This window comes from Canis lupus, chromosome 16 (assembly GCF_048164855.1).
Source record: "Canis lupus baileyi chromosome 16, mCanLup2.hap1, whole genome shotgun sequence".
NCBI lineage: Eukaryota > Metazoa > Chordata > Mammalia > Carnivora > Canidae > Canis > Canis lupus.
This window is the reverse complement of record NC_132853.1, coordinates 28,852,659-28,877,686: the sequence shown is the minus strand read 5'-3', so window position 1 is coordinate 28,877,686 and position 25,028 is coordinate 28,852,659. Positions and strand designations below refer to the sequence as shown.

Sequence of the window (25,028 nt, the reverse complement as noted above, 5' to 3'; positions counted from 1 at the left end):
GGCGAGCAACTACATAAGTATCACCCAGGAACTCTTTGGAAATCCAAGTGCCATAGCATCAGACACTCTAGGGATGAGGTCTAGGAGATCTGTGTTTTAACAAGTCAGGTGGTTCTGACGTGAATGAAGTTTGAGAAGCCCTACCTCAACCCCCATGGGCCTTAAAGACCAACGGCGTAGCTTCCTGACTCTCAGATGTGCTGTGTGCATGGTACACGCTTCCGAGGATGCTACATTGTGGTCCGAACCTGAGGATAGGCAGAAATACATGTTGAAGACTTTCTGGTGTTGAGACAAATGGGGGCAAGGTGGGGGGACATCCCCAGCCATCTTATTTAAAAGTTATTTTACCTTGCCTTTTCCTTCATAAAGATATACCCCTAAGATGTCAGGCTGCATTTGAACCTGCCCTAAGTTATTAAAAGGTATGCCTCAAGGTTGGAGCGAGCTCCTTCTCTCAAAACAGACCAAGCATGTGCCAAGATGTGAGACAAAGTATGCTAGGTTCAGATATCTCCTCTCCTTCTCGGCCCCTCCAGGGACACTCCTGCCCCGAGCCATTAGGCCCAAAGAAATAATATAAGCCTGGTAAGGGCACTGCCAACACAAAATAAATACTACTGCTAGTCTTCAGGAGACCTCTAAGAAGAATTTTCTTTTTTAATATTTTATTTATTTATTCATGAGAGACACAGAGAGAGAGAGAGGCAGAGACACAGGCAGAGGGAGAAGCAGGCTCCATGTAGGGAGCCCGACGTGGGGCTTGATCCCGGGTCTCCAGGATCACACCCTGGGCTGAAGGCAGATGTTCAACCGCTGAGCCACCCAGATGTCCCTCTAACAAGAATTAATGGTGTTTTCTACTTGACAGAAAAATTCCTGTATCGAGCCCCCAACTTTTTGTGTTCTAGCACCCCCAGATGAGGTCTGGGGTTCACATTGAAGTGGATGACTCCACATAGCCACTGATCTACCTGGGTTTCCTGTGTATGTGTGTGTGTGTGTGTGTGTGTGTGTGTGTGTGTGTGTGTGTCAGACAGACAGACACAGTTATCAGTTTGCTCTCCCTGGGGTTGAGTGCCAGTTACCCTGACTGTGCTCCTCGGTCCCCCGTGCTGCAGACTCACACAAGCTGCTTCTGTTTGATTCACACAGAACCGTGAGAACCAGCCCCGTATGTGAGGCCGTGTTTTTCATTCTATTCAGTCTTTGTATATTCAAATTCTCCCCGTTTCAGCTCTTGCTGTTCTGCCAGCTTTCCATGGCATTGATGGCTTCTCTGAATTAATAAGTGTTTTGCAATCACTGAAAAGTTTTTCTCTACACTCCCACCCCCAGCACCGGGTCTTATCCATATTGATTTTTTTCCTTTCTCTTTCCTCTCTAGCTATTTCTCAGATGTTTTATTTTGTAAAGTGTTAATAGAATTTTTCTTTCGCCCTGACATTTTATCTATTCAGGAGGTCCCTGCGAGTCCCATTGTGCAACTGGACTGTAGAGGCAAGAGCTCTATTCTTTACGACAATGGTTGCCCTAAAAAACATACACAGATCCTCCCCCTCGCTCCCCAGGGTGGAGCGAATGTTGAGAGGGTAGCTCAGAAAACATCCAAACTTTGGAAGCAAAAGAAGGAGCCAAGTACACCCTGTTGGGAGGCGGGGGGCGGGGCATTGAAAATATGTTTTTTTTTTTTAATTCAAAATATTTATTTCCTAAGGGGATCTGAGTTTCAGTACCAAAACATGGCCAACACAGAAGGGAGGCTGTTTTCCTTACTGTTAGGCATTTTTAGCTCAAAATAAGCACTTGGCAAACATCTTAGAAAATATGGAGATGGGTGTGAAACAGATGTCACGTTTACCTGCGCAACACCCACCCACCCGCACCCCAGGCATTGGAATTCTTATCGAGGCCCTGGGGTCTGAGTCTGCAGTACCATATGCTCAAGTGTGACTGCTCTGTGTGCAAACAAACCAGTTGATCTTCTGGTGGTTTTGCTTGAATGGTGCATGGAGGCAGACGGCTGTGGTGTGTGTGGCCTCAGCAGGTGCTTGGGGGACCATCAAGCCTGCCTGGCTGGGGGTGCAGGGGCAGGATCTGGTGAAGTCACCCCATCCCCAGCCTAGCACCACCTACTCCCCTCAGCCTGGTACCCGACAGAGAGAGTGTAGCTCCCTGCTGGCAGAGCAGTCACCATGCAAGGCCATTTTCTTCCCAGTAACTGACTTTAGAAATGGGGACCAGAAGGGGAAGGCCCCAGGAGCCTGTTTGTTCAGACTCGGTTGCTTAGCAACAAAGGGGGGGCCCTGATTCCGGAAGGGATTTTTAAGCTAGGCCAGTCCCTTCAAGGTTTGTGGCTTGCCTACCCCCTCTTCCGTTCTTACCTTGACTTTGCTTTTCCCCCTGTTCTATTTGATAGCATCTAGAAAAATAGATTTGATTTGTCTGGAGGCAGCATTTTAAACCTAGTTTTTATTGCTTTGCCCGGTGTCTTCCCCTCCATCAGAGATTGTTGTCTGGGAGGGGTGAAGAATGAATAGGCTATGATTCCCTTTCTCAGCTGGCTTAGCTCAGGCCCCCAAACTCATTTGTGAGTCTTTGAGCTCCGATGAACAGTGCTCAGTCCCTCCCAACCACACACGCACACACACACTGAAATTGCTCCAAGCACAGAGCCCTTTGGCTAGCAGCTTTGTCCGGGACCACATGGGTTGAGTTGTAGTTTTACTGCCAATCTTGGGCACAAAATGAATGAAGAGACCAGGCTGCCCACCTGGCTAAACCAAGTACAGTCCCCAGGTGAGTAGCTAGGACAATACCTGTACAAAAAGATTTGTATTTTGAAGAAGAATAAAGAATTGGATCATAAGTACAGAGAGTGGAATTCAAAGCCAAATCTGGTTCAGTGAGTGTGACTTTCTTAAGGTCTGCATGGGAACAGAGTGCAGATTCTGAAATCTTACTGCTAGAAACATCGGGAACGGTTGCAGGATGCCTAGAAAGACTGAGGGAGGAATAGGTAGAGAGACAGAGGATGCCTTTGGTGTTCTCTTCTCTTTGATCTTTTTGAAAAGGTCCTAGCATGAATGTATTACTCTGTGGGGGCAGCCATAACAAAGTGCCACAGACTGGATGGTCAAACAACACAAATTTATTTTCTCACTATTGTAAGGCTGGAAGCCCAAAATCAGCAGGATTGGTTTCTTCTGAACCCTCTCTCTCCTTGGCTTGCAGACAGCCACCTTCTCCCTGTGTCCTCATGTGGTCTTCCCTCTATACCTGACTGTATTGAGATTTCCTCTTCGTATAAGAACCCCCTAGTCAGTACTGGATCAGGGCCCACCCTAATGATCTCATTTTAACTCAACCTTTTTAAAGACCCTGTTCCCAAATATAGTAACATTCTGAGATACTGGGGGTTAAGATTCCAACATCCAAGTTTGGAGGGGGGCACAAATCAGCTCATAGCAATCAAGATATTAAATTGCCATTGTTCTCTCTCTCTCTCTGTGACTATCATAAAAAAATATAAATTAATTAATTAATTAATTGCCATTGTGTATAACTGGAAAAAATTTTAAATAATCCACTGAAAGATAATTGAGTAGGCCATAGTTTCTCACTTCATGAAATATTATACAGCAGTCAAGATAGTATTTGCAATACCTCACACCCACTAGGTTGACTACTATCAAAAATCCCCCAGAAAATACAAAGTATCAGCTAGGATGTGGAGAAATTGGAGCCTTTGTGCACTGTTGGTAGGAATGTAAAATGGTGCAGCTACTTGTGGAAAACAGCAAGCAGTTCCCCCAAAAATTAAAAATAAAGTTACCATATGATCTAGCAATTTCATTTCTGGGTATATATACAAAAGAATTGAAGACAGGGATGTAAGGAGATATTTGTACACTCGTGTTTATGGCGGCATTATTCACCATAGTTAAAACCAAGAATCCATTGATGGATGAATGAATAAATAAGTTGTGGTATATACATGCAGTGGAATATGGATGAACCGTGAGGACATTATGCTACATGGAATAAGCCAATCACAAAAAGACAAATACTGTGTGAATCTACTTATATGAGATACTGTAGTCCCACCTTATTATGGCTTCATTTACCTGCAGTCAGCCATGGTCCTAACACAGACGATCCTCCTCCTAGTGGATTATCAGAAGATAAGTAGTAGCCGAACGCTACATCACATGCCTACATCACTCACCTCACTTCTTCTAATCACATGGACATATTATCTCTCTTCATCAGTAACTTTACAATAAGATATTTTGAAAGAGAGGGACCACATTCACATAACTTATATTACAGTATGTTGTAATTGCTCTGTTTTATTACTTGTTACTATTGTTAAATTTTCTATCATGCCTGTTGTATAAATTAAACTTTATCATAGGTATTTATGTCTAAGAAGACACATGGTATATATTGGGTTGAGTACCATCCACAGTTTCAGGCAAGCACTAGGGTTCTTGGGATGTCTGCCCTGGGGATGAGGGGTACAATCATAGAGATAGCAGATAGAATGGTGGTTGCCAGGAGCTGGGGGGACAGAGGAGATGGGAGGTTATTATTTGATGGGGTAAAGTTTCAGTTTTACGAGCTAACAAGAGTTCCAGACATGGATGGTGGGGATGGTAGTTCAACATTATGAAGGTATCCAATACCACTGAACTGTACACTTAAGAATGGTTAAGATGGCAATTTTTATGTTTTGTGTATTTTACCATAATAAATAAAGGGGAAAAACCAGTTAATATTCATGATGTATAGTCATCTGGGAATTATTTGCAATATTGTAATGTTATATTTAAAAAGGATAAAAATTCCATGTATAGCACGATTTAAACTATATTAAAATAGGCATAAGGTGGTTTTTTGTTTTTTTTTTTAAGGCAAAAATTGAAGGGAAATATGCCAGATGTTAACTGTGGCTGTTCTAGGCAGAAGGATGGAAAGGACAGTGATTTTTTTTTTCTTTCTAATTTTGTGTGTTTTCAAATCAGTTTTAATGAGCACCTATGACTTTGATAATGGAAACCAGCCTTCCCCACTGGCATATAGCATTTCATATGTTTTGTTAAAATTCCTAAAGCAGACTCCATTGTTTGTTTTGCAGGTGGAGGACGCAATGCTGATGTTTGATAAGACAACCAACAGGCACAGAGGTAAGAGCCCCAGTGTAAGAAGCATGCCCCTTGTGTTAGATAGACGAGGGCCACCATAGCATGAAGAGTCCAGATGCTGAATGGTTAAAAATCAGCCACGCCCAACCCGTGTTCCGATATACCTTTCTAATCCTGGCTTTCTTAGTCTTTGCTAGACCTGAGCACTAAGTGATCCAAGTAGAAATTATTCATAGCAATTACTCAGCTGAGTTTTCAATTTGCATTGAAGGGGGTAGTTTAGAAGCACACTGTCAATCTGAAGAGCCAGAAAAGAAAAAAAAAATATTCTTGTAGCTTTACTCGACGTGTACAGGGATTGCAGACTTGTCAGTGCCCTTTTGCACGTCTAGAGCGTTTAAAGGGCTCTGCGCTGACTCATTTTTTCTCCTGTCCTCTTACTGTCCTATCCGTGTTTTAGAAAATAGATTTCAACTTGGGGGAGGGTCTGTGAACCCCTGAAATGACACACAAAATGTTGTATGTTTGTGCTTTTCTTGGGAGGCATTCCTAGCTTTGAACAGATTGTCAGAGGGGTTTCTGACCTCCATGCCTCCCTTCCCCCATAAAGGAACACATTGAAATGATTGCTTTAAACAGAAAATTGGACAAATCTAGAAAATCCTCCCAGAGGAAGTAGAGTCAAAGGTTATGGCTTAGCGTTCCATCTCCCGTTCTCCAGAAGCTCCTGGTTTCTGGGGCTCCTATACAGGGCGTTAATGAGTAGAGCTTCCGAAGGGAGGTGGCAGGAAGCAGCGTTCTTGAGAGGAGCCAGAGTGAACGGTGTTTCCTTGCCACTTGGATTGCATTTAGATGTTTCTTGTGTTGTTTACATTCTTGCTGTCACCTGTGATTAGAAGCAGTTACCCAGCACTGACTGTATGTCTCTCCTGTTGAGAGCAGGCAGGCTGAGTGAAAGGGAGGAAAGAGGGGGGTGGGAGAAGGAGGAGGGGCTGTCCTGAGTGTGCCTGGCAGTCAGGCTTCCTGTGCGTCCACTGGCAGCATCCTCAGAAGGGAGAATGGAAAACTGGGTGGAAAACTGGGGCATTGATGGTGTATATGTTGAGAAGGGATGGGGAGAGGTGGACGATAAGGAGTAGGGGAGGTGAGGGAAGAAAAGAAGAGCTTACGGGTGTGGAATGATTGCTTTATCCTCTGTATTGCTCAGCATTGTGATTGCAGAGACTGGCAGTTCATGATTATTCTTCACCATCATCCTTACCTGGGCAGTCCGAACACTGCTTCCCTGTGCATCATCTGATCTGATCTTCCCTGTGACTTTGGGAAAAATCACTTAACTTCTTTATCTTGTTGCTCTCAGTTTGTTCATCTGTGAAATGGGGATAATTCAAGTACTTCCCTACAGGGTTGTTTGGAGAGTCTAGTGTGGCCTAGGTTAGCTCTTATTATTACTGTTTTCACTGTCATCACCTCTGTATTGTGCCTGAGGTGACAGAAGGTCAGAGGGGGGTAAGGGACACACCCAAGGTCAGAGCAGGGGCTCCTCCCTAGGACCACTGATTTCAAATTTTGCTCGTTCTCTGTGGTCTCCACATGGGGATGGGTTTGTTAAGAAGAGCGTTTTCGTCTACTTATTTTCAGGGTGGACAAGGCCCATCCCAGTGTGGCACTGGTGTTCGGTTCTAGAATTCATGTTCCTGGAAGATTCTGGAGTGGCCCCACTCTTTTTTTTGAATGTCCACAAATAAAGGCATTTCTGATCTCCAGGTCAAACCCTGTATTAGAGGGGATGATAAATCATCTCATGCAGCCCTCGAGATGTGCCTGGAAGGAGGTGTGGCATCTGGGGGACCCGAGAGGGCCAGTGACTCTCTTAGTAACAGACTGAGGCAGGTTCACACTGAGGGCATTGGGCCCCCGGGCATAGCCCTGAGGAGGTGCCAGGGAAGGTTCTCCCTATGTCTAACCCAGACGCCTCTTGCTATGGGTGGAACCTCTTCCCTTTCTCCAAGGTGCAGGGTGCAGCGATGGGGTGGCAGTCCCTCTGTGACTCCTGCTGTGAGGTGGAGGGAGGTCCATTTTATGGCCCCATGCTCAGGGCGGCTTCCAGGATGGCAATGCTCGCTCTCCCACATCATGACTTCTGGGGGGCACTGGCAGGAAGGAGGGTGGGCACAGCCTCCGGTGCATGCTCAAGGCCCGCCCCCAGCCAAGCCAGGGCCTGCCCACTTGTTCTTTTGCCCTACCAGAGCTACAGTTCCTGTAGTGGTTGTGGGACTCCTTGCATGATTTGTGGAGTAAGAACAAGGGGAAAGGTGGGGCCTCTTATTTAAAAATCATTAAGAATTTCAAGGTGACAGCGGAGCATTAGAGTGGAGCCTTTCTAAAAAAAATTTTTTTAAGATTTTATTTATTTATTTTGAGAGAGAGCAAGAGAGAGAGAGAGACAGCAGCTTGAGCAGCGGGGAGTGGCAGAGGGGGAGGGAGAAGCAGACTCCCCGCTGAGCAGAGCCTGATGTGAGCCTCAATCCCAGGAGTCTGAGATCATGACCTGAGCTGATGGCAGATGCTTAGCCAAATGAGCCACCCAGGTACCCCAGAGTGGAGCCCTCTGAGGATGGGGTCATGCATGACCACATAGGCCACCCATCCAGGGAGCTGGCCTGAGTGGATGTAACCTGCATCCTCCCCTTGGTGGGGTGGGGAAGAGTAGGCAGGAGGGAAGGTGTGCCAAGAAGTTTCTACAAGGAGGCCCTGACATCCTGCCTTCCCTTTGCTCCTGTATGGAAACCTGCTCCCCAGTGTTATTTCTGCACAGACGGGACCTTTGGCCCCTCCATGTTTCCCAGCCCCTCTAAACAGCTGAGAGTTTCTCTTTGACCTGGGTGCTAACACTGGGGTACTACTTAAGTGGTTCAGAGCATCTAGGAGGAGAAAGAATTAAAAAAAAAAAAAGGGAATGTGTCACCACAGAAGCACAATCCTACATATGAAACAATGGGCCCCATATCCCTGGCCTGATGGGATGTGCATTTGGAATCAGGTGAGAAGCACACGAAAATAAAATCCCGCCCGTAGCCACCTTGCCCCAGCCTTACCTTCACCTCCTCAGCTTCCCAGTTCCCATTACTTATCAAGAAGAAAGTGCTGCTGTAGCAGAATTTAAGGACACCTCTCGGGCTGGCACGGCTGCCAGCTTTCTTCTTAAAGAGGTCCACACCGCTAACCCCTGGTGCCGTCACAGTGCCTGCCCAGCACCATCTCACCTAACTCCCAGCGCAGCCCCGTCAGGCAGCCTGGGCCCAGGCCTTGTGAAAACCACCCGTGTGCCCTTGATGCTGAGACACTGCCGTCTAGGATCATGGCCTGTGGGGCCTGGGGTTCGGAAGTCACCACTCCCACTCCTGCCGGCTGTAGGCGGAGGTCAGGGCTGAGTTTCCACTTCCTGCCCCCCAGTGGCTGCCCCCTGCCTCTGTCCCCTGTCAGTCCCATTGGGACAGCGTGGTCCACAGTTACATCTGTTCACAGGAACATCTGTACTTGAGCCTCACTAGCACCTTGGGAAAGAAGCCAGGGGGCAGGAGACAGGGAGCCCTCCTAGGTTGTGAGGTCTCCCCCGTGGAAGCAAGAAGAAGGTCGTTCAGTGTGTGACTCACACAGAGGTGTGGAGACTTCCCCCACTCTCCCCTTGATGCTTGGCCAAGGCACCTTTCCTCACCTCTCTGACACCCCAGGTTGGTCCTCTGGAAAATGGAGGAGCTGGGATTAATGAGCACCAGGACTAAAGTATGTTTCTGGCTTTTTTAGTCTTTTAGACTGAGAGAGTGTCCAAGGTTAAGTCCTTTTTTTTTTAATGTTGATTTTTGTAACAAGGAGAGGGAGGTGAGGGGTTGTGTTTGGGTCCCCTGAGATGAGGATCAGCATGCAGGAGTGCCCTCAGTGAGCAGCAGGCAGGGGGAGAGGCTGATCTGTGGGGCCCTGGGAATTCTGCAGCTAGCACTGTCCCCAGCTGGAGTGAAAAGGACTGACCTCCTACCTGATGTTGATCCGTCACAGGATGCAGCCCATTCTGCCAAGCACACTGACCTTGGGCTTGCCCCGAGGACAGCCTAGAGGCAACAGACAACTGGGGACCATCTTCCAGGATGATCCCAGCAGATCCCAAAGGGGAATCTGGGTATCCCCATAACAGCACACGCTGTGGGGGTACAGTGGGTCCTGTGTTACCCAGGCTGTGTTAATGTTCTTGGTAGAAACAGCCAATGCTTCCTAGGCAGTTCCATACCCCATGCTTAGCACAGTGTTGGCACGTACTGTTGAATCTTTACGAAGGAGAGTTGAACCCGGCTGCCCAGAGTCCCTAGTTGGATATAAACCCTGCCTGGTGACCCAGAGCCCTTGCTCTCAGCTGCTCTGCAAACATGGTGCAGGGCAGTGATTTAAGGCAGGGCACTTGGCGACTATAGCTCTTGAGCACCTCCTCATTACTGGTCCTTCTCTACCTACCCTTCTTACTGGACTATGATGCACCTCTGTCTCAGATGGAGAAACTGAGGCATCGGGAGTTCTGGAGGGCCGCATAGCACGTTCCTGCAACCAGGTAGGAGCTGAGCTGCAGGTCAAAACTGGGACCTTTACATGAGGTTCTTTGTGCCCAAGGGGAGAGAAAGAAGGTGGCTTTCCGATGTCCTCAGAGTCATTTCATTTGCTCTCTCAAAGCTGTTAGAGGTGGTCTGAAAAATATTGGGTTGATCATCAAAGGATTTAATCGTTGGGGGAAAGTTGTTGCTTTATCCTTGCAAAACTCAGATAAGATCTTAAATTCAGTATTAGGTATTGATCCTAGAGTGGGGCTGGAGAGGAGGGGCCAGAGGGAAGGCATTACAAAGTGCTGTCCTTTCCAGTTCGCCCTTTGGGAGGCAGAAGGCTGAGGGGTGAGCCAGAGAGAGGGACAGAGGGAGGGTGGAATGGTTTGGATCTGCCCCCACTGTCCTCACGTCAGCCCTGTTTGAGAGAGTGGAGGAACATGGGGATGTCATGCTCACCTCCTTGTCAGGGAAGGGAGCCCCCACCATAAGGGTCATTCCAGGGGAGCCTTAGCTATCCCTTTCTCTGACCCCAGGCCTCTAGATTCATGAACCCTGCACCACAGGTCCCTCCACGTCTGACCAATCAGGGGAGAGCTGGGTGATTTGGGGTCCCTGTGTAAAATGAGTCGGTGTCTTTGAAGCTTATAGGATCACCTGGTGAGGGTCAGCTGGAGAGGGAATGAGTACAGAGTACAGACTCAGTGACAGGCCTTCTCACTCCCTGTGGCTTCCATTACCCAGCAGGCCTGTTTGCTCCAGAACATTGCCAGAGGCAAAGGGACAGAGACACAGAGAGGAGAATAAAGCTCAGTGTGATGGAGGACTCCTCTCACTGCCGTTAAGGGTCACTTGTTAAGTGCAATGCTAATGGTTTTGGAGAGGACCCAGGGCTTTGAGACAGTCACTGGCTCCCCAGCAGGCCCTTCCACTGTACTGACCTCAGCCCAGGTGGTCTCGTGACCCTCCAAGGGCACCATCACCAGCAGGCCCTTTACATGGAGGGTCTGTTGCCGGTGCGGCCATGCCCTATCAGGAGCTGCCAGGCTGGGGGGCACCCCGGTGGGCCCTGTGGCCAGAGGGAGAAGCCTTTCACAGGCTCGCTCCGGACATGGGGCTGCCTGGGCTCTGCTTCTCCCTCAAAGCTTGCCTGGCATCTCCATCCCAAAAAGCAGTTGGCTCAAGCTGAAGGTCTCCGTAATTTACGTCATCGGTTAATTTATTAAAATGGGGCCAGTAAGATGTCGCTGAAGCTGTGATAGAAGATAATGCTTTTCTAAGGAGGAAAAACAGCCCTTAATGTCCTGACTACCTGCCAGACACCCACTTCTGAAATTGACCTCTGACGTCCAGACTGGGCTATTTTATGTATGCCAGACATGATTCAGGATCGCCCTCTAATTATTTGTTCATTGGTGCCTATTCCCCAAAGTTGGGCGCAGGGAAGAATATAAAATGAGTTTAACAAAGGTGTAAACTAAATGGGAAATGAAAAGGCATGGCTTCCTTCGTAGGTGTGGGATGTCAAAGATAATGTGTGTGTGTGTTTTTCCTACTGAGAGTAACATTCTGACCTAACCTAGGAAAGAAGGTTGGAACTCTCCAGCCTGTAGGTGAGACTTTGTGGGATGGCAAAAGAAGTCCCTCTGAGTGGGAGACCCTAGTCGGGTGGGGTAGGAAGGGTGGCAGAGATACCTGGAATCACAGCTGGTGAGGACATCACACTCTTGTGATACAAGAGTCTCCATACCCATGCCAGAGTCCACCTGCTGCAGTCATGCCTCTGTGTGGTTCCCATCTCTCAAGTCTGCCTCTCATCCCCTGTGCATGCTGCCAATGGTAGTGGGCACCCATCCTGTCCCACCCCAAGTCTGAGATGTATCAGAGGGTTTATTGGAAACCTATAAACCAGTAGCTTGATCATTACTAGTATCAATCCCAGTTCTGCACCTGCAGCTGGTCTGTTATAGGCCATGAATACCAACCAAGGGTCTTGGCTGCCTAGAACTTTCTATGATGTGGCCACCAAGCATGCCACTTGGGCTCTTCAGTGCAGGTAAAGGGTCTCCATAGGGTCAGGTGATAATCTTCTCTTTCCAAAATGGACCATATTAATGTGGGACAACTGCTTAGGAAAGATACTGATAAACCAGGACTCTAGGAGAGAATGCTCAGAATGGGGTAGCAACTTAATATGATTGAGGCTCCTCCCATCCACCCTGGGTAGAAGGGACGTGTGGAGCAGGGCGAGGGCGGCTGGCAGTGATGTGGATGTTAATTGCTGCCTTTGGGTACTTGGAGAGATTCTGTTGGAAAACAGTTACGTGTGTTCTCGAGGTTGGGCATGCTTTAGTTAGAATGGGGGAGAACTGCCAAGTCCTACAGTGGCGTAAGTGAACCTCCAGGCACCTCTCCACTAGATGGTGAGAACCCAGGGCTCTGTGCTCCTAGCTGGGCTCATTCTAAAGCCAGGCCTGTGTAAGGACGTGAGCATGTTTGTACGTGCCCACTATGAGGGGTGCAGCCTGGCTTCTTTGCTGCCTTCTAGGGCCTTACCCGGGGTGCTGTGCAACTCTATACACACTCCACCTACACCCCAACACCACTAGCCCATTTTCCTCAAGGCCTGACCTGTCCCCCAAGCCATCTCAGGGCCCCCTCCAGGCTACCAGGGATGTGCAGCAATGGAGAGTGGAAGGGGGGGGAGCGGGGTACAGAGCTGCGGCCCCCACCCTGAGCCATCTTCCAGAGACCAGTCCCCAGAGCTGTCTGCACATTTATTTTCTCCTTAAATAAACACCATTAGCCTTCCCGAGAAATTGGTGCAAACATGACCTTGCAAATAACCAATTAAAAGGGCAGGGTTGAAGGGGAATGCGCATTTGAAAACATGTAGAGGAGGCCATTAAAGATTCCCGTAGATACCCCAGCCCTGGCAACATCGATCTGAGACCTTAATTTTATTTCTGACAGGAAAGCAAGGAGAGCGCTTTAATTTTTTTTCCTCCCCGAGCTAACTAAGTCCGGAAGCGCCCATTCCGGCGCTGTCTCTTGAGATATTAATCAACACAGTAGCTTGGTTTCTGTTCACCTGCTTTCCTTTGTAGATGGCGGGGGAATAGAGCGCCCTCGGCTCCCTAGCAACAAGGGCCGGGAGACAGGGTGCCCAGCGCCAGAGGGAGCCGGTGTCGCTGGGGGACTCTGGCACCCTGGAGGCCCTGCATCTTCTGGAGCTGAAGTATAAATCTTAAACTTCTTTCCTTTGGAATAAAAGCCCTGGCCCCAAAAGGGGGGTGAGCTAATAGGTCTTCCTGCCTCCCTCCTGGCTGTTGCCCACGGAAGCAGAAAGGGAGTGGGCCCAAGGTCAGCAACTTCACTGACCCAGAAATGGTTTTTTGTAGAGAGGGACAATGAGGCTTCTGTTGGGCCCTGTTCCCATGGAGGCCCAGGCTCTGACTCTCACGACGTGTTTTAAGATCTCGGTGAGGGCAGGGTGTGGAGGCCTGAAGGGAAAGGAACCTTCGGCGTGGCCACTTGATTAAAAGCACCCCTTTTCTTAGCACTAGGGCACTGCTAGGGGCCCCGGACCCCGAAGCCAGGGTGGCCACCTCCCTTGGGGACTCGGGGTTCCCAGAGGAGCCTCGTTGCTGTGCAGCTCCGGACATGAGCTGCTCTGGGCGGGCACGGTATACTTTGAGACCCCAGATCTTGCAGACCATCCCAGCTTCCCACAGGTGTGATCTAGGCAAGTTACCGGCCAGCTTTGAGCCCCGCTTGGCTCCGTGGTTGAGGTAACACACCTGCTCTAGAAGAGTTAAGTGAGTTGGCTTATAAACTGCCCACAATGCGCATACCTCCTTTCCTTCCCCCATAAGGAGGACCATTGGTTTAACTTCTTTAGGCAAACAGACCACACACAAAACCTACGCTTGCATGTGCATAGACTGAAAAGGTACCCACAGACCTGGTCACGAAGCATTAAAATGGCATCGTGGTTAAGAGCACATGCTCTAGAGTCAGGCAGCTGCTGTTTGATTTTTTTTTTTTAAGATTGATTTATTTATTCATGAGAGATAGAGAGAGAGAGGCAGAGACATAGACAGAGGGAGAAGCAGGCTCCCTGCAGGAACCAGACGTGGGATTCGATCCTGCAACTCCAGGATCATACCCTGAGCTGAAGGCAGATGCTCACTGAGCCACCCAGGCGTCCCAGGCAGCTGGTGTTTGAATCTGAGCTCTACGGCGTAATGGCTGTGTGATCCTGGGCGAGTTACTTACCCCCTCTGTGAGTCAGATTCCTCATTTATAAAACAGGAATGATGACGTCAGGTTAGCCTGAGTCTTACAGTGGTTAACAGTGGCAAGGACTTGGAGCACTCTGGCCACATTAGGCCCTGAATATATTTTATGCTCCTGCATTTATATTCACAGATGCAAATATACATAAATAAAAAACAGCATTTGCTTCTGGGGAAGAGGATAAAGTGACCAGAGGTACAAAGATAGGGAAAAACATTTTATTGTGTATTTATTTACCTTGTGAATTTTTGTACCATGTGCATTTATTACCTGTTCAAACATTTACTTTTTTAGTGTAAGCTTTTAAAATTCATTCCAATTTGAATTGTAAATGCAGTGATCTAACAACACGGGAGAGAGTTTTCAAGAGAAAAAAAATTCACCTCATCCCAGCTCCCTAACACAGTAACTGTTGTCACTTCTACGTTGTTCCTGACATTTGTGTAAAGGCTTTAAAACTTGGTTGGAATTGTTGCAGCAACATGTGGCATCCCCTGCTTGGTTGAATGAGATGTGAGCCCTGGCTCATCAGAGTTGCCTCTCCCGCTGGGAAGAGGGACCAAGTTGATCTCAAACAAAATTTGATTAAATGAAGCTGAGGATCCTTTTACCTTCGAGTTGCCTTTTTCTTTCTATAAACAGAAAGTCAGATAGATAGATGAGGATTTTCTTAGTAGTGTCTGTTCCTCCCAGACAATGTGCTATTAATAGAATAGCCGTCCTGGTCTGGGAAGAAACATGGTTTGCTTGAGTTTACCCCAGACCGGAGGGCAGAGAGGTCATATGGAAGACCCTCCATTCCAGAAGTTTAAAGGGCTTGTTAGTTAAAAAAGTTAAAAGCATTTTCCTAACCAAGTTATGATTAAGAAACACGTGGGAACCTTACATAATATGGCAAATTCAGATTCCTCTTCTGTGTCACTGTTGCTTATAGCTCAAAAGTCACAGCAAGCACCCAGTTCATGAAGATCGTGACATGTCCGGACCACGTGGCAAAGGGGTGAGAGCTTCATTCTCAAGTCACACTGCTGGGTTCAGATCCTAGCACTGCCAGCGGTGTGACGCTGGGCAAGTTAGTAAGCTGCTCTGACCCTCGGTTTTCTCATCTGTTAAATGGCTATTGTGATTAATTCACAGACTTGTGAAGTTTAAGTGAGGTAATTCGTCTGTGAAACACAGGACGCTTAGGAGACCATCTATAAAGGTTACCTTTACTACTCTAACAGCTCGTTATTTTGCTGCTAATACTGTTACTGTTGCTTGGGGAATAAAGGCCAAGGTTTGCGGATTGGAGAAAATGTTAACACTCCAGGGTGCTATTTGCAGATGCCGCCAGGTTTGCCAAGATGGGAGAGTATTGTGAGTTGAATTGTATCCTGCCCACCCACCCAAATGGGGAGTCTTAACCCTTATCTCAGAATGTGACCTTACTCAGAAATAGGGTCTTTATGAATGTAATCAAGATGAGGCCCTGCTGGGTCAGGTTCATCCATACAACTAGTATCCTAAGAGGGGGACAGGTGAAGATAGATGCGTGGGAGAGAGGGTCATGGGACCACAGGTGACACAGCTGTGAGCCAAGGATTGCTGGCAATGCCACAAGCTAAGGGCTTGAGACAGATTTTTCTCCTAGGACCTTTGTGAGAATGTGGCCCCGCCAACACCTTGATTTTGGGTTTCTAGCTTCCAGAACCGTGAGAGAATCATTTTCTGTTGTTTTCAGTGCCCCCAGTTTGTGGCACACTGTGACAGCAGCCCTGGGAAAAGCACAGAGGGCAAAGCAGTGCTTTTTGCGGGACACAGACTCTGACTTCCACCCTGGAAAAAAAGAAAACAGAACAAGACAACACTGAACTTCTGAATCTGCCACACAGACTTCTTAATTTCTTTATGATGTCCCAGAAACCCTTCCAGGCAGGAGAATTTGCCAAACTCAATCCTAGAGCGAGTTTCTAAGCTAAATGAATGCAGTTGAGGGCCAAGATGGTAATACCTACAGGTCTCCGGTCATAGGACGCAAGTGGGCACAGCAGGAATTAATAGTTTGAGCACCCATGTGGATGCGCTTCTCTTCATCCTCAGGTTTGGTTGGCAAACCTGGCAATACATAAAAATAACTGCCGTGATTTTACAATGATCAGAGTTGGGCACCTCTGAGCACTCCCTACAAATTCAAAATTTCTTCCTCATTCGCCACCCCATCTTGATATCAGGAAATAATTGAAAGCATATCCTTCTGTCTGAATATTTCCAGCGTGTATGGCTGTGTACCAGCAGCCTGTGTACCAGCAGCCTAGGCAAAGCCGGTGCCTCTGCACCAGATCTGCAAAGTACGCAATGCTGTCATCCGATTTATTATCTTGGAGGCTGGGCCGGTTCATGGATGATTCATGACTCCCGCTTTCCACTGCCACTGGAGGTGACATCATCCATTCTGGGCCCAGAATAGACACAGAAATAACAGTGGCCCCTGTTTCATGTATCTCTTGCCAGCCCTGGGCTCCCTCCTGCCTCACACCCCGCTGCTGCGCATTCACCGGGTAGGAATGGCGGGGGATCCAGGGAGCCCATTGGAAGCATCCCTTTAGTAGAAGACCATTGATGTGTTTCAGTGCTGTTCTAGTCTGCATAGTAGAGAAGGGAACTTCCCCAAAGTTCACCTCTTCTGCTTATGTTCCCTTAGTTGGAACTTAGAGTCTACTCATAACCCAGAGAGTTGTTTAACTCCTGTGACTAACTTTTGGCTTCCTCACTTAGAGATAGGGTTGGCTGGGAAGACCAGGGTGACTTACAGCATCCCACAGCCCAGCATGAAGAGGCCCGCGTGATGAATGCTTGCTGTCACGTCAGAGGTTTGGGACCATATCAGCGGTTTTCAACCCTAGTTGCACATTAGAATCACCTGGGGAGTTTTTTTTTAAACTGGACTAATGCCTGGAGCCCACCCCAGATCAATTTAAATGAGACTCCAGGAGGGAGCTCTGGCATGGATGAGTTTCACATTCCCCTAGCTGAAGTTAATGTGCAGTCAGGGCTGGGAACCCTCTCCAAGGGCCTTCCAGCTTTAAAATTCACCACAGTTGGGCCACTGACCAGTTCTTTGACCTGGACCCGCATCTCTGCTGTGGAGGGGGGAGCCATCCTTGGCATGCACTCCCCAGTGTGTAAGCCTGGGAAGGGGTCTCCTTTAGGTGAGTGGCCCTCAGTGATCCCTGAGGACAGTGGGAGGTGTGAATAATAACCATTCTGTGGTGCCAGTCACAAATCTAGTTACTGTCCTACTGAAATAGTTTGCTGGCTTCCCGTCACTAGTAGGATTAAGGCCTAAGATCCGGATGCTGGTCTGCAGAGTCCTTGACGCCCGGCCCTTCTTTCCTGCCCAGCTTCACTTGACGCTGTGCTCCCTTCAGCCATCCTGACTTCCCGTGTGTTTCCTTAACAGAGCCGCCCTCATAGGCTGTTCCTTGGCTGCCAGGAACAGTCTGTCTCACACTCCTGGCCCATTCTTACCTTTCAGGATGAGTCTTGATGTTCTTTCCTCCAGGAAATATTCCCGAACCCCGCGACTGGGTCAGCTGCATCAGTTATCTATGCTCCTGGTTCCTTGTTCTTTTCCTTCATGGATTGTGTCATGGATTTGATTATTATCTGTGTCTTCCCCACCTCCCACCCCTTAATTCCCCAGTATTTGGCAAATGGTGTTCATATATAGGACAAGAGGGTGGGTGGAAAATGGGCAGGCCCTCCTCGCTGTGGTCTGTTCTCATTCGACTGAAGACAGGTTCTTGTCCCCACCTCCACTTCCTCTGCTCTAGACCTTCCCCTGCCCAAGACCTATGCTCACCAAACAGAGGCGTAGGGGTCTTGTCTGGAGGATGGTGTTAAGAGCTGCAGGTGTTTCCGGAGAGGGCTTTGATAAAGCCTGAACCTGAAGACGGTTTAGGAACACTATTTTTCCAGAGCTAAAGGAAGAATAATTACCCAGCAAACTAACCGGGTGGGGAGTAAGTCGTCGTTCTTAAAAGGAAAAAAAAAAAAAAAAAAAAGCCTTTGGTGTGATGGTAGTTGCCTTTACAGGTGACCTGGAAGAAAAACTGAAAATATTGGTATAATTAGAGAAAGTCCTGCATTCCTTCCTCTGACCCGTGATGAAGCCTGGTGGGCCAGGTGAGATGGTTAGGGTATACTTCAGCCAGGGGTCTGTACCAGGATTTAAAACACTTACGTGCTTCACTCTCAAAGGCCAGGTAGAAAGGTGTGTACTTACAAATTTCTGAATTTCCTCCCCACTTCCAAAATCACTAGGCTTGGCATCTTAGTCGTCTTTTAATTAAGTTGATTCATTTGCCCTGGGTAGATTTCCTGATTCAGCTAGTATATTTATGTATAAACTACTCTGGAAACACCTGGCAGTTTTTCTGAGTGACAATAAGGAAACATTACCTGAAAATTATGGTTTAATTTGCTCCCTCCCCCATGCTGTCTTACCTCTTTAAAAAACAGGTAAGATTTACAAAAGGAGTTTTTATTTTGCCCATAGTCCTGATCCTGTTTTTTTTTTTTTTCTGATCCTGTTTTACAACAGAAATGTGTATCCACAATACCTAATAATTTCCCTTCATGTATTTTTAGAACTCTAGCTTTTAATGGACAATTGAATCATTCCTTGGCAGATGGGAAATCCTCTAATTGCGTGTTCTTCTTGTGAATTTTCAGGTAGGCCTTCAAAGAGATTGGTGAACTTATATGAAAAAGTTAGAATTTAAAAAGTTAGAATAAACATCTTAATGACCCTATTTTTAGGAGTTGCCACCCTTACAAGGTTCTTCACGGCTTGTGTGTGTTGTGGGGCAGGGGTATGGTACATATGTGAATGGGATGTGGCCTTGGTGGGTTTGGAATGTTGGAATCAAAGACATTACATCCAAATAGGAAAGTAGGTACCTGTGTGTATTTTTACTTTATTTTAGATTTGTGGTTCCTTTATTATGGGATTAATAAAATCCCTTGGTAAAACAAAGGCTCATGCCCTGGCTTGGTCAATTAGCAGTCTTTCCCTGGATCGTATACATGGCTTCCACAACATGGCTCGAATCCTAAATTGGGACCTCCTGGGTCCATCTCTTCTCCCCCTCCCCCCCCCCTTTTTTTTGGCTAAATTTCTTTAGCAAAATGTTGGGGGGGGGGCGGATAAGAAACCGCAGGTAGCCTAGCAAATCTTACTGCTGCCAGGGCGGTAGCAGCTGGGTGGGAAAAGGAGAGCAGCTGTGTCTGCCTTATTAGTCATCCCATGAAGAAATTGATTTGATAAATAATAAAGCAGTGATATTAGCAACACATGCTTGCAGGTCAGATGACTTCAACGAAAGCTCCTAGTTAAGTGTGTATAATGGCTTGACAATATATATGCCTTCTAAAAAGCTCCTGTTTTAAAGTGGAAATTGGACCGTTCATGCAATTTTCAGCAGATATGCCAAGCCTGTTACTAAAGGGGCTTGGAAATCTGAAGGGTGATCTTTCTGTTTAATTTGGCCTATGATCTCCCCCCTTTCAGAGGATGGCTTAAACTTCGTTTTCCTGTCCTTGCCTTTTCATTCTGTTAACTGTTTTGATTTGTAAAATACTATGCCTCACATCACACGCCTTTATGATGATTTACTGTGCTGATTTTTATCTTTCACCCTAAATCCTTGATAAGAGTGTTTTAAAAATGAAATTGCTACCTGACACTTATAAAATCCCGTCTGGCAGCCAGGGAAGAAGCCAGCGCTGGGGAAGGAAAAGGAGCTGGGGGCTTGGAAGAGGAAGGTTTTTTAAAGGAATCATATGGTGGTTTTTTCCCCCTCCTGAATTCTAGAAGTTTTTTGTTTGGGGAGTTTTTTAGAGTTTTTTGGAGTTTTTTTTTTGTTTTTTTTTTTCTCAATAGCACATTAACACAACCCGTCGATGTCTCTCATTATTGTACGGTGAACTGTGGGCAGGAAGTGGGTGAAATGCACACCTGTCCCTTGCTGTGGATGAAACCTGATAGATGGACAGACGGACGGATGACATTTAACCTCCTCCACACTTACATCTTGGAACACATGGCCTTCCTAACTCCCAACATCCACACTCTTTTTTTTTTTTTTTTTTTATTGGTGTTCAATTTACTAACATACAGAATAATACCCAGTGCCCGTCACCCATTCACTCCCACCCCCCGCCCTCCTCCCCTTCTACCACCCCTAGTTCGTTTCCCAGAGTTAGCAGTCTTTACGTTCTGTCTCCCTTTCTGATATTTCCCACACATTTCTTCTCCCTTCCCTTATTTTCCCTTTCACTATTATTTATATTCCCCAAATGAATGAGAACATATAATGTTTGTCCTTCTCCGACTGACTTACTTCACTCAGCATAATACCCTCCAGTTCCATCCACGTTGAAGCAAATGGTGGGTATTTGTCATTTCTAATAGCTGAGTAATATTCCATTGTATACATAAACCACATCTTCTTTATCCATTCATCTTTCGTTGGACACCGAGGCTCCTTCCACAGTTTGGCTATAGTGGCCATTGCTGCTAGAAACATCGGGGTGCAGGTGTCCCGGCGTTTCATTGCATTTGTATCTTTGGGGTAAATCCCCAACAGTGCAATTGCTGGGTCGTAGGGCAGGTATATTTTTAACTGTTTGAGGAACCTCCACACAGTTTTCCAGAGTGGCTGCACCAGTTCACATTCCCACCAACAGTGTAAGAGGGTTCCCTTTTCTCCGCATCCTCTCCAACATTTGTTGTTTCCTGCCTTGTTAATTTTCCCCATTCTCACTGGTGTGAGGTGGTATCTCATTGTAGTTTTGATTTGTATTTCCCTGATGGCAAGTGATGCAGAGCATTTTCTCATATGCATGTTGGCCACCAACATCCACACTCTTATACCTTTTCTTACTCTTTAAGACCGGTCAAAGCAGAATCTCCACTAGCTGAGAAGCTGACTTGCCTGGATTAAGTATGTGCTGTATTGGAAACTTGTTCGTTTGTTAGGCTGTGTTCTGTTCTGGAGCTCTCCATTGAGCCACACAAGGCCTTAATGATTGGGGCGGGGGGCGGAGGGGGGAGCTCAGTAAATAGAGCTGTCTGAACCAGCAGGTCATTTAAATTCTAATACAGTGATTTAATGAACTCTTGTCTTTAATTCCTGTGACGTGGAAAAGACAGGCATTCTCTGCCCATAATGAAGCTTGTTAACCCATCTCTTTACTGACTGGTGCTTTTATTATTATCATGACGACTAGAGACCATATTATGTTAGAATAACAGGTTTCCCGAGTGCCTGGCAGAGAAGTGGGTAATGATGGTCTTCTGTAGGAATCACGGTGGTCACTGGCTTATCTGGCAGAGACATCATTATATCTGAGTTTTCCGAAGTGCTGTGTCTGAAGACCTGGTGTTTACTGTCCCTGGGTTATTGGGACAGGGGCAGGTGGGACACATATCACCCCTGAGGGCTCTGATCTTGGAGGTGTGGCTGCCGGGCGCCAAAGCCACAGCCAGCAGGAGGCCCCTGTGTGTTAGTTGGCGAGGTTGGAGCCATTATGCCTAATTTATCACCCACCTCCTGAAAATATAATCCGCCACCAAAATGACTGCTTTTGGAAACTGTCTTGTCTCTTTTGAGCTGAGACTGGAGACAACCAGACAAGGTTCGGTGGTGACGAATAAAGAAACATTACTTTCTGAACACAATCTCCTGTTACCAGTCACTTTTCAACAGACATTCAATCAAAATGCTAATCGCAGCGGCAACAAGGGAACGTGGAGTTATTGTAATACTAATTGATTGGTTGGAGGGTGGGTTTTGTTAAGTGCAGCTTAAGATTTCAGAAATATGATTCTCTTTAATTACAGCGGCACTAATAAAAATGAACAAATGATTTGATGATTTCCCAAGTAATGGCTTAAAAAAATTTTTTTTGTTTGAGTTTAAAATGCGATCTGGGGGAAATGCACCAGAGAAATGGGGCCCCCGGTGGGTGGCCTTGCCTTTAGCAGACCCAGGCGTAGAAATTCAAATCTAGAATGCCCTTGGAAGACTGTGTGGGACCTGTATAGGTGAGAATGGTGGGGGCTCTCCCAGCTGGCCCAAGTGGTTCCAGCTTGAAGTCCTTGGTATTTCCAGAGATGTGGTGGGGGCTGGGTTGTACTCATCCAGTCATGTGTTCATTCTGGAGTTCCTCGGGTTGGCCAGGAACAGAGGGGGCCCCAGAGTACCAAGGGAGTCCCATCCTGTCCTCATGGCTCTGCTGGGTCCTGGGGTACCATCTGTTCCAGAAGCTGTTCCCATTGTAGCAATACTACAAGAACAAAGCAGTCCTAATCCTAGCCCTCCTTTGGAAGCTCACCTTCCTTTGGGGAGAAGGAGCAGAGATCATTTCAGGTACTGCTAACTGCTCTGAAGGCAAAATAGGAAAATCCTTGTTAAAGAGCCTAGGGCCTATTTAGGTAAGTAGGTAGGTAGGTAGGTGGCCATGGTCTCCCCAAGGAGTGGGCAGTGGGCATTTGAATTGGGAGGGAAAGGTATTCCAAGGAGAAGGCAACAGTGAGTGCAAAGGCCCTGAGGTAGACATGTTTAAAGGACAGAAAGAAAGCCATGGCTGATGGAGAGTGATAGGCAATGAGCAAAGGAGGTGGGTTGGGGCCAAACCATGAAAAGTGTGTGAGCCAGGGCAAGGTGGAAGGCAGCCATTGGAAGGAGGGAAGAAGGACAGAGGCATAGAACTTATGCTCTGGAAAGATCCCACTGGCTCCTGAGTTGAGGAAGGGTGACAGGGCCGCACGTGGGGCAGTAGGAAGGCCAGGGGGAGTTCCCGCAGAAGTGAGCTGAAAGCTGCCAAGATCTTGGGCGGTAGCAGAGGGGATGGGGAGAGGCAGTAGGGTTCGGGATGTTTTTGGAGACAGATGTTCTCAGTTGCTGGATGCTGGTTATGAGGAGGGAAACAATGAGGGCTGACTATAGGTTCTAGGGTGGAGCAGCTGAGAAGTTAGTAGTTCTGTCCACGATAATCCGGGGACTGTTTTAATAGAAGGAACAAAATCAGTAGTTTGCCATTCCCATTGGAATCCATTTGACTATTTGAATAGATGGATATATAAAAAGTGCACCAAAGAACAGGGCTCTGGAATTAAAATAATCCACTTAGTCATTTTTGCATAAACCTCACTAAGGAAGGGATTGTTTCAGGGAAGCCCTGAGTAGATGTCAGTGTGGTAGACAGAGAAGCATGAAGATACAGTCATTGTTCGGCCCCTCAACACATCAGGTTTTGTAGCTTTAGAAGTCCCCTCTCCCATGCTTCTCTATTGGTGAGATTCATCCAGAGGATTTCAGGAAAGATGCTGCATCCGAGAATCCAAGCATCATTGCATCTGTCAGCACAGGAACAAGAGACCCCATGGACACTCGCTGGTTCCCCAGTATCCTCCTCCCCTGACTGTGTGCCTTGGGGTCTGGCTTCCCTGTGAATATCCTCAGAAGGGGAGGCCCTGGGCTCCTAAGTCCTGCCCACTCCCTACTTCTTCCAGCTTCCAGATCTCTTCGATTTCAAAGACTTAGTCCTTAAAGAGGGACTCTCACCTTTTGTGGCCCTGACCTGCAGACCATAGGTGGGACTCCTTGAGGTGGGTACAGTTCTGACAGATTGTTTAAAATAAAAAAGCAGATATCAGATTTGTGTTACAGGGATTGGGAGTGGGGGCCTAATTGGGGCGGAGAGGCAGTGCTAGCCTTCCTTTCAATTTGTCAAGCTTTCTTTCAAAAGATCTGCCAAAGAAGAAAGGGTAATTAATAGGCTTGAAGTCATTTCCGATGTGTCAGGATTTCTGCCTTGCTTCCAAGTGATAATGTTCGCCGGCTCGGGGCCTCTGGGGAGCCTTCCATCTTATTAACTTGTCTGGAAGAAACAGGGAGTGGGGACAGCTCGGGCCAGTGGGTGACAAGAAATAAAGATTTGTGGTGTGGTGAGCTGTAAACAGTAAGGCCAAATAAGTTTGGGGTTGGGCACGGGGAGGGAGGATGATTGCTCGCAAACTCCACATCAGCACCCAGCTGAGGGCTACAGCTTCCTGGGTCAGTGACCCTTCACTTGCCTGGAGGCATCGAGGGAAGAGGTGCTTTTAAGGAGCGACATGGAGGCACTCAGCAGATTGGGTATTTGCCTCCTCACACCTCTTCTCCTGAAAAATAATTCAGGGGCACCTGGGTGGCTCCATGGTTGAGCATCTGCCTTCAGCTCAGGTCATGATCCTTGGGTGCTAGGATTGAGTCCCGTATCAGGCTCCCCACAGTGAGCCTGCTTCTCCCTCTGCCTATGTCTCTGCCTCTCTCTCTGTGTCTCTCATGAATAAATAAGTAAAATCTTAAAATACTAATAATAATCCAGTATTCATCTGAGGTATGCAGAGTCATTATCCTCAGCCCTAGAAGGGTCCACATGTAGACCCCAAGCTCTTGATTTAGCCTGGTTGCATGGTGCCCAGCATTACCAGCCAATAACATCTGGGTTTAGCATGTGGATAAAGAATCCTGTTTTCCCTTCACTTCTGATAGTCTTCATCAGCAACAAGGCAGTTGGAATTGGCAAAGATATTGTAGCTGATGCATGAATGGAGAAAGCTAAAGAGTGGGTTGGAGACAGCCCTTTTAGTGGGTCTGTTGAGACCTGGGACTGGCATCCAAGCATTTGGAAGCTGGTTGATGCCGGAGCCTCTTTACTGGCATTGGTCGCCCCCACATGAGGCGGAAGCAGGCCTGCCTCCCCACACCCCACCTCTAGCCCCAGCTGTCTGCAAACACCTTCTTTTCTGAGCCAATTAGGAGAAACCTCAATAGGATTGAGAATAAACACCACAGACAAATGCCGCTTCTAAGTGTGACCAGTGTCGGGGAGGGGGCTTGCAGATGGTTGTCAAAGACAGACTGGGGACTCTTGCTGGTGGCTGGAAGCAGTGGCTGGCAAG

General features: G+C 47.4%; 1 protein-coding gene across 19 annotated transcripts in view; it reads left to right on the top strand.

The window, feature by feature from the left end:
- MSI2 (musashi RNA binding protein 2) overlaps window positions 1–25,028 on the top strand; it is a 392,747-nt gene that overhangs the window by 242,773 nt on the left and 124,946 nt on the right. For all 19 annotated transcript variants that reach the window (XM_072779887.1, XM_072779891.1, XM_072779885.1 and 16 more), the window contains one exon: window positions 5,141–5,189. In XM_072779887.1, the coding sequence (XP_072635988.1) occupies window positions 5,141–5,189 (49 nt within the window). The remainder of the gene's footprint in view (window positions 1–5,140; window positions 5,190–25,028) is intronic.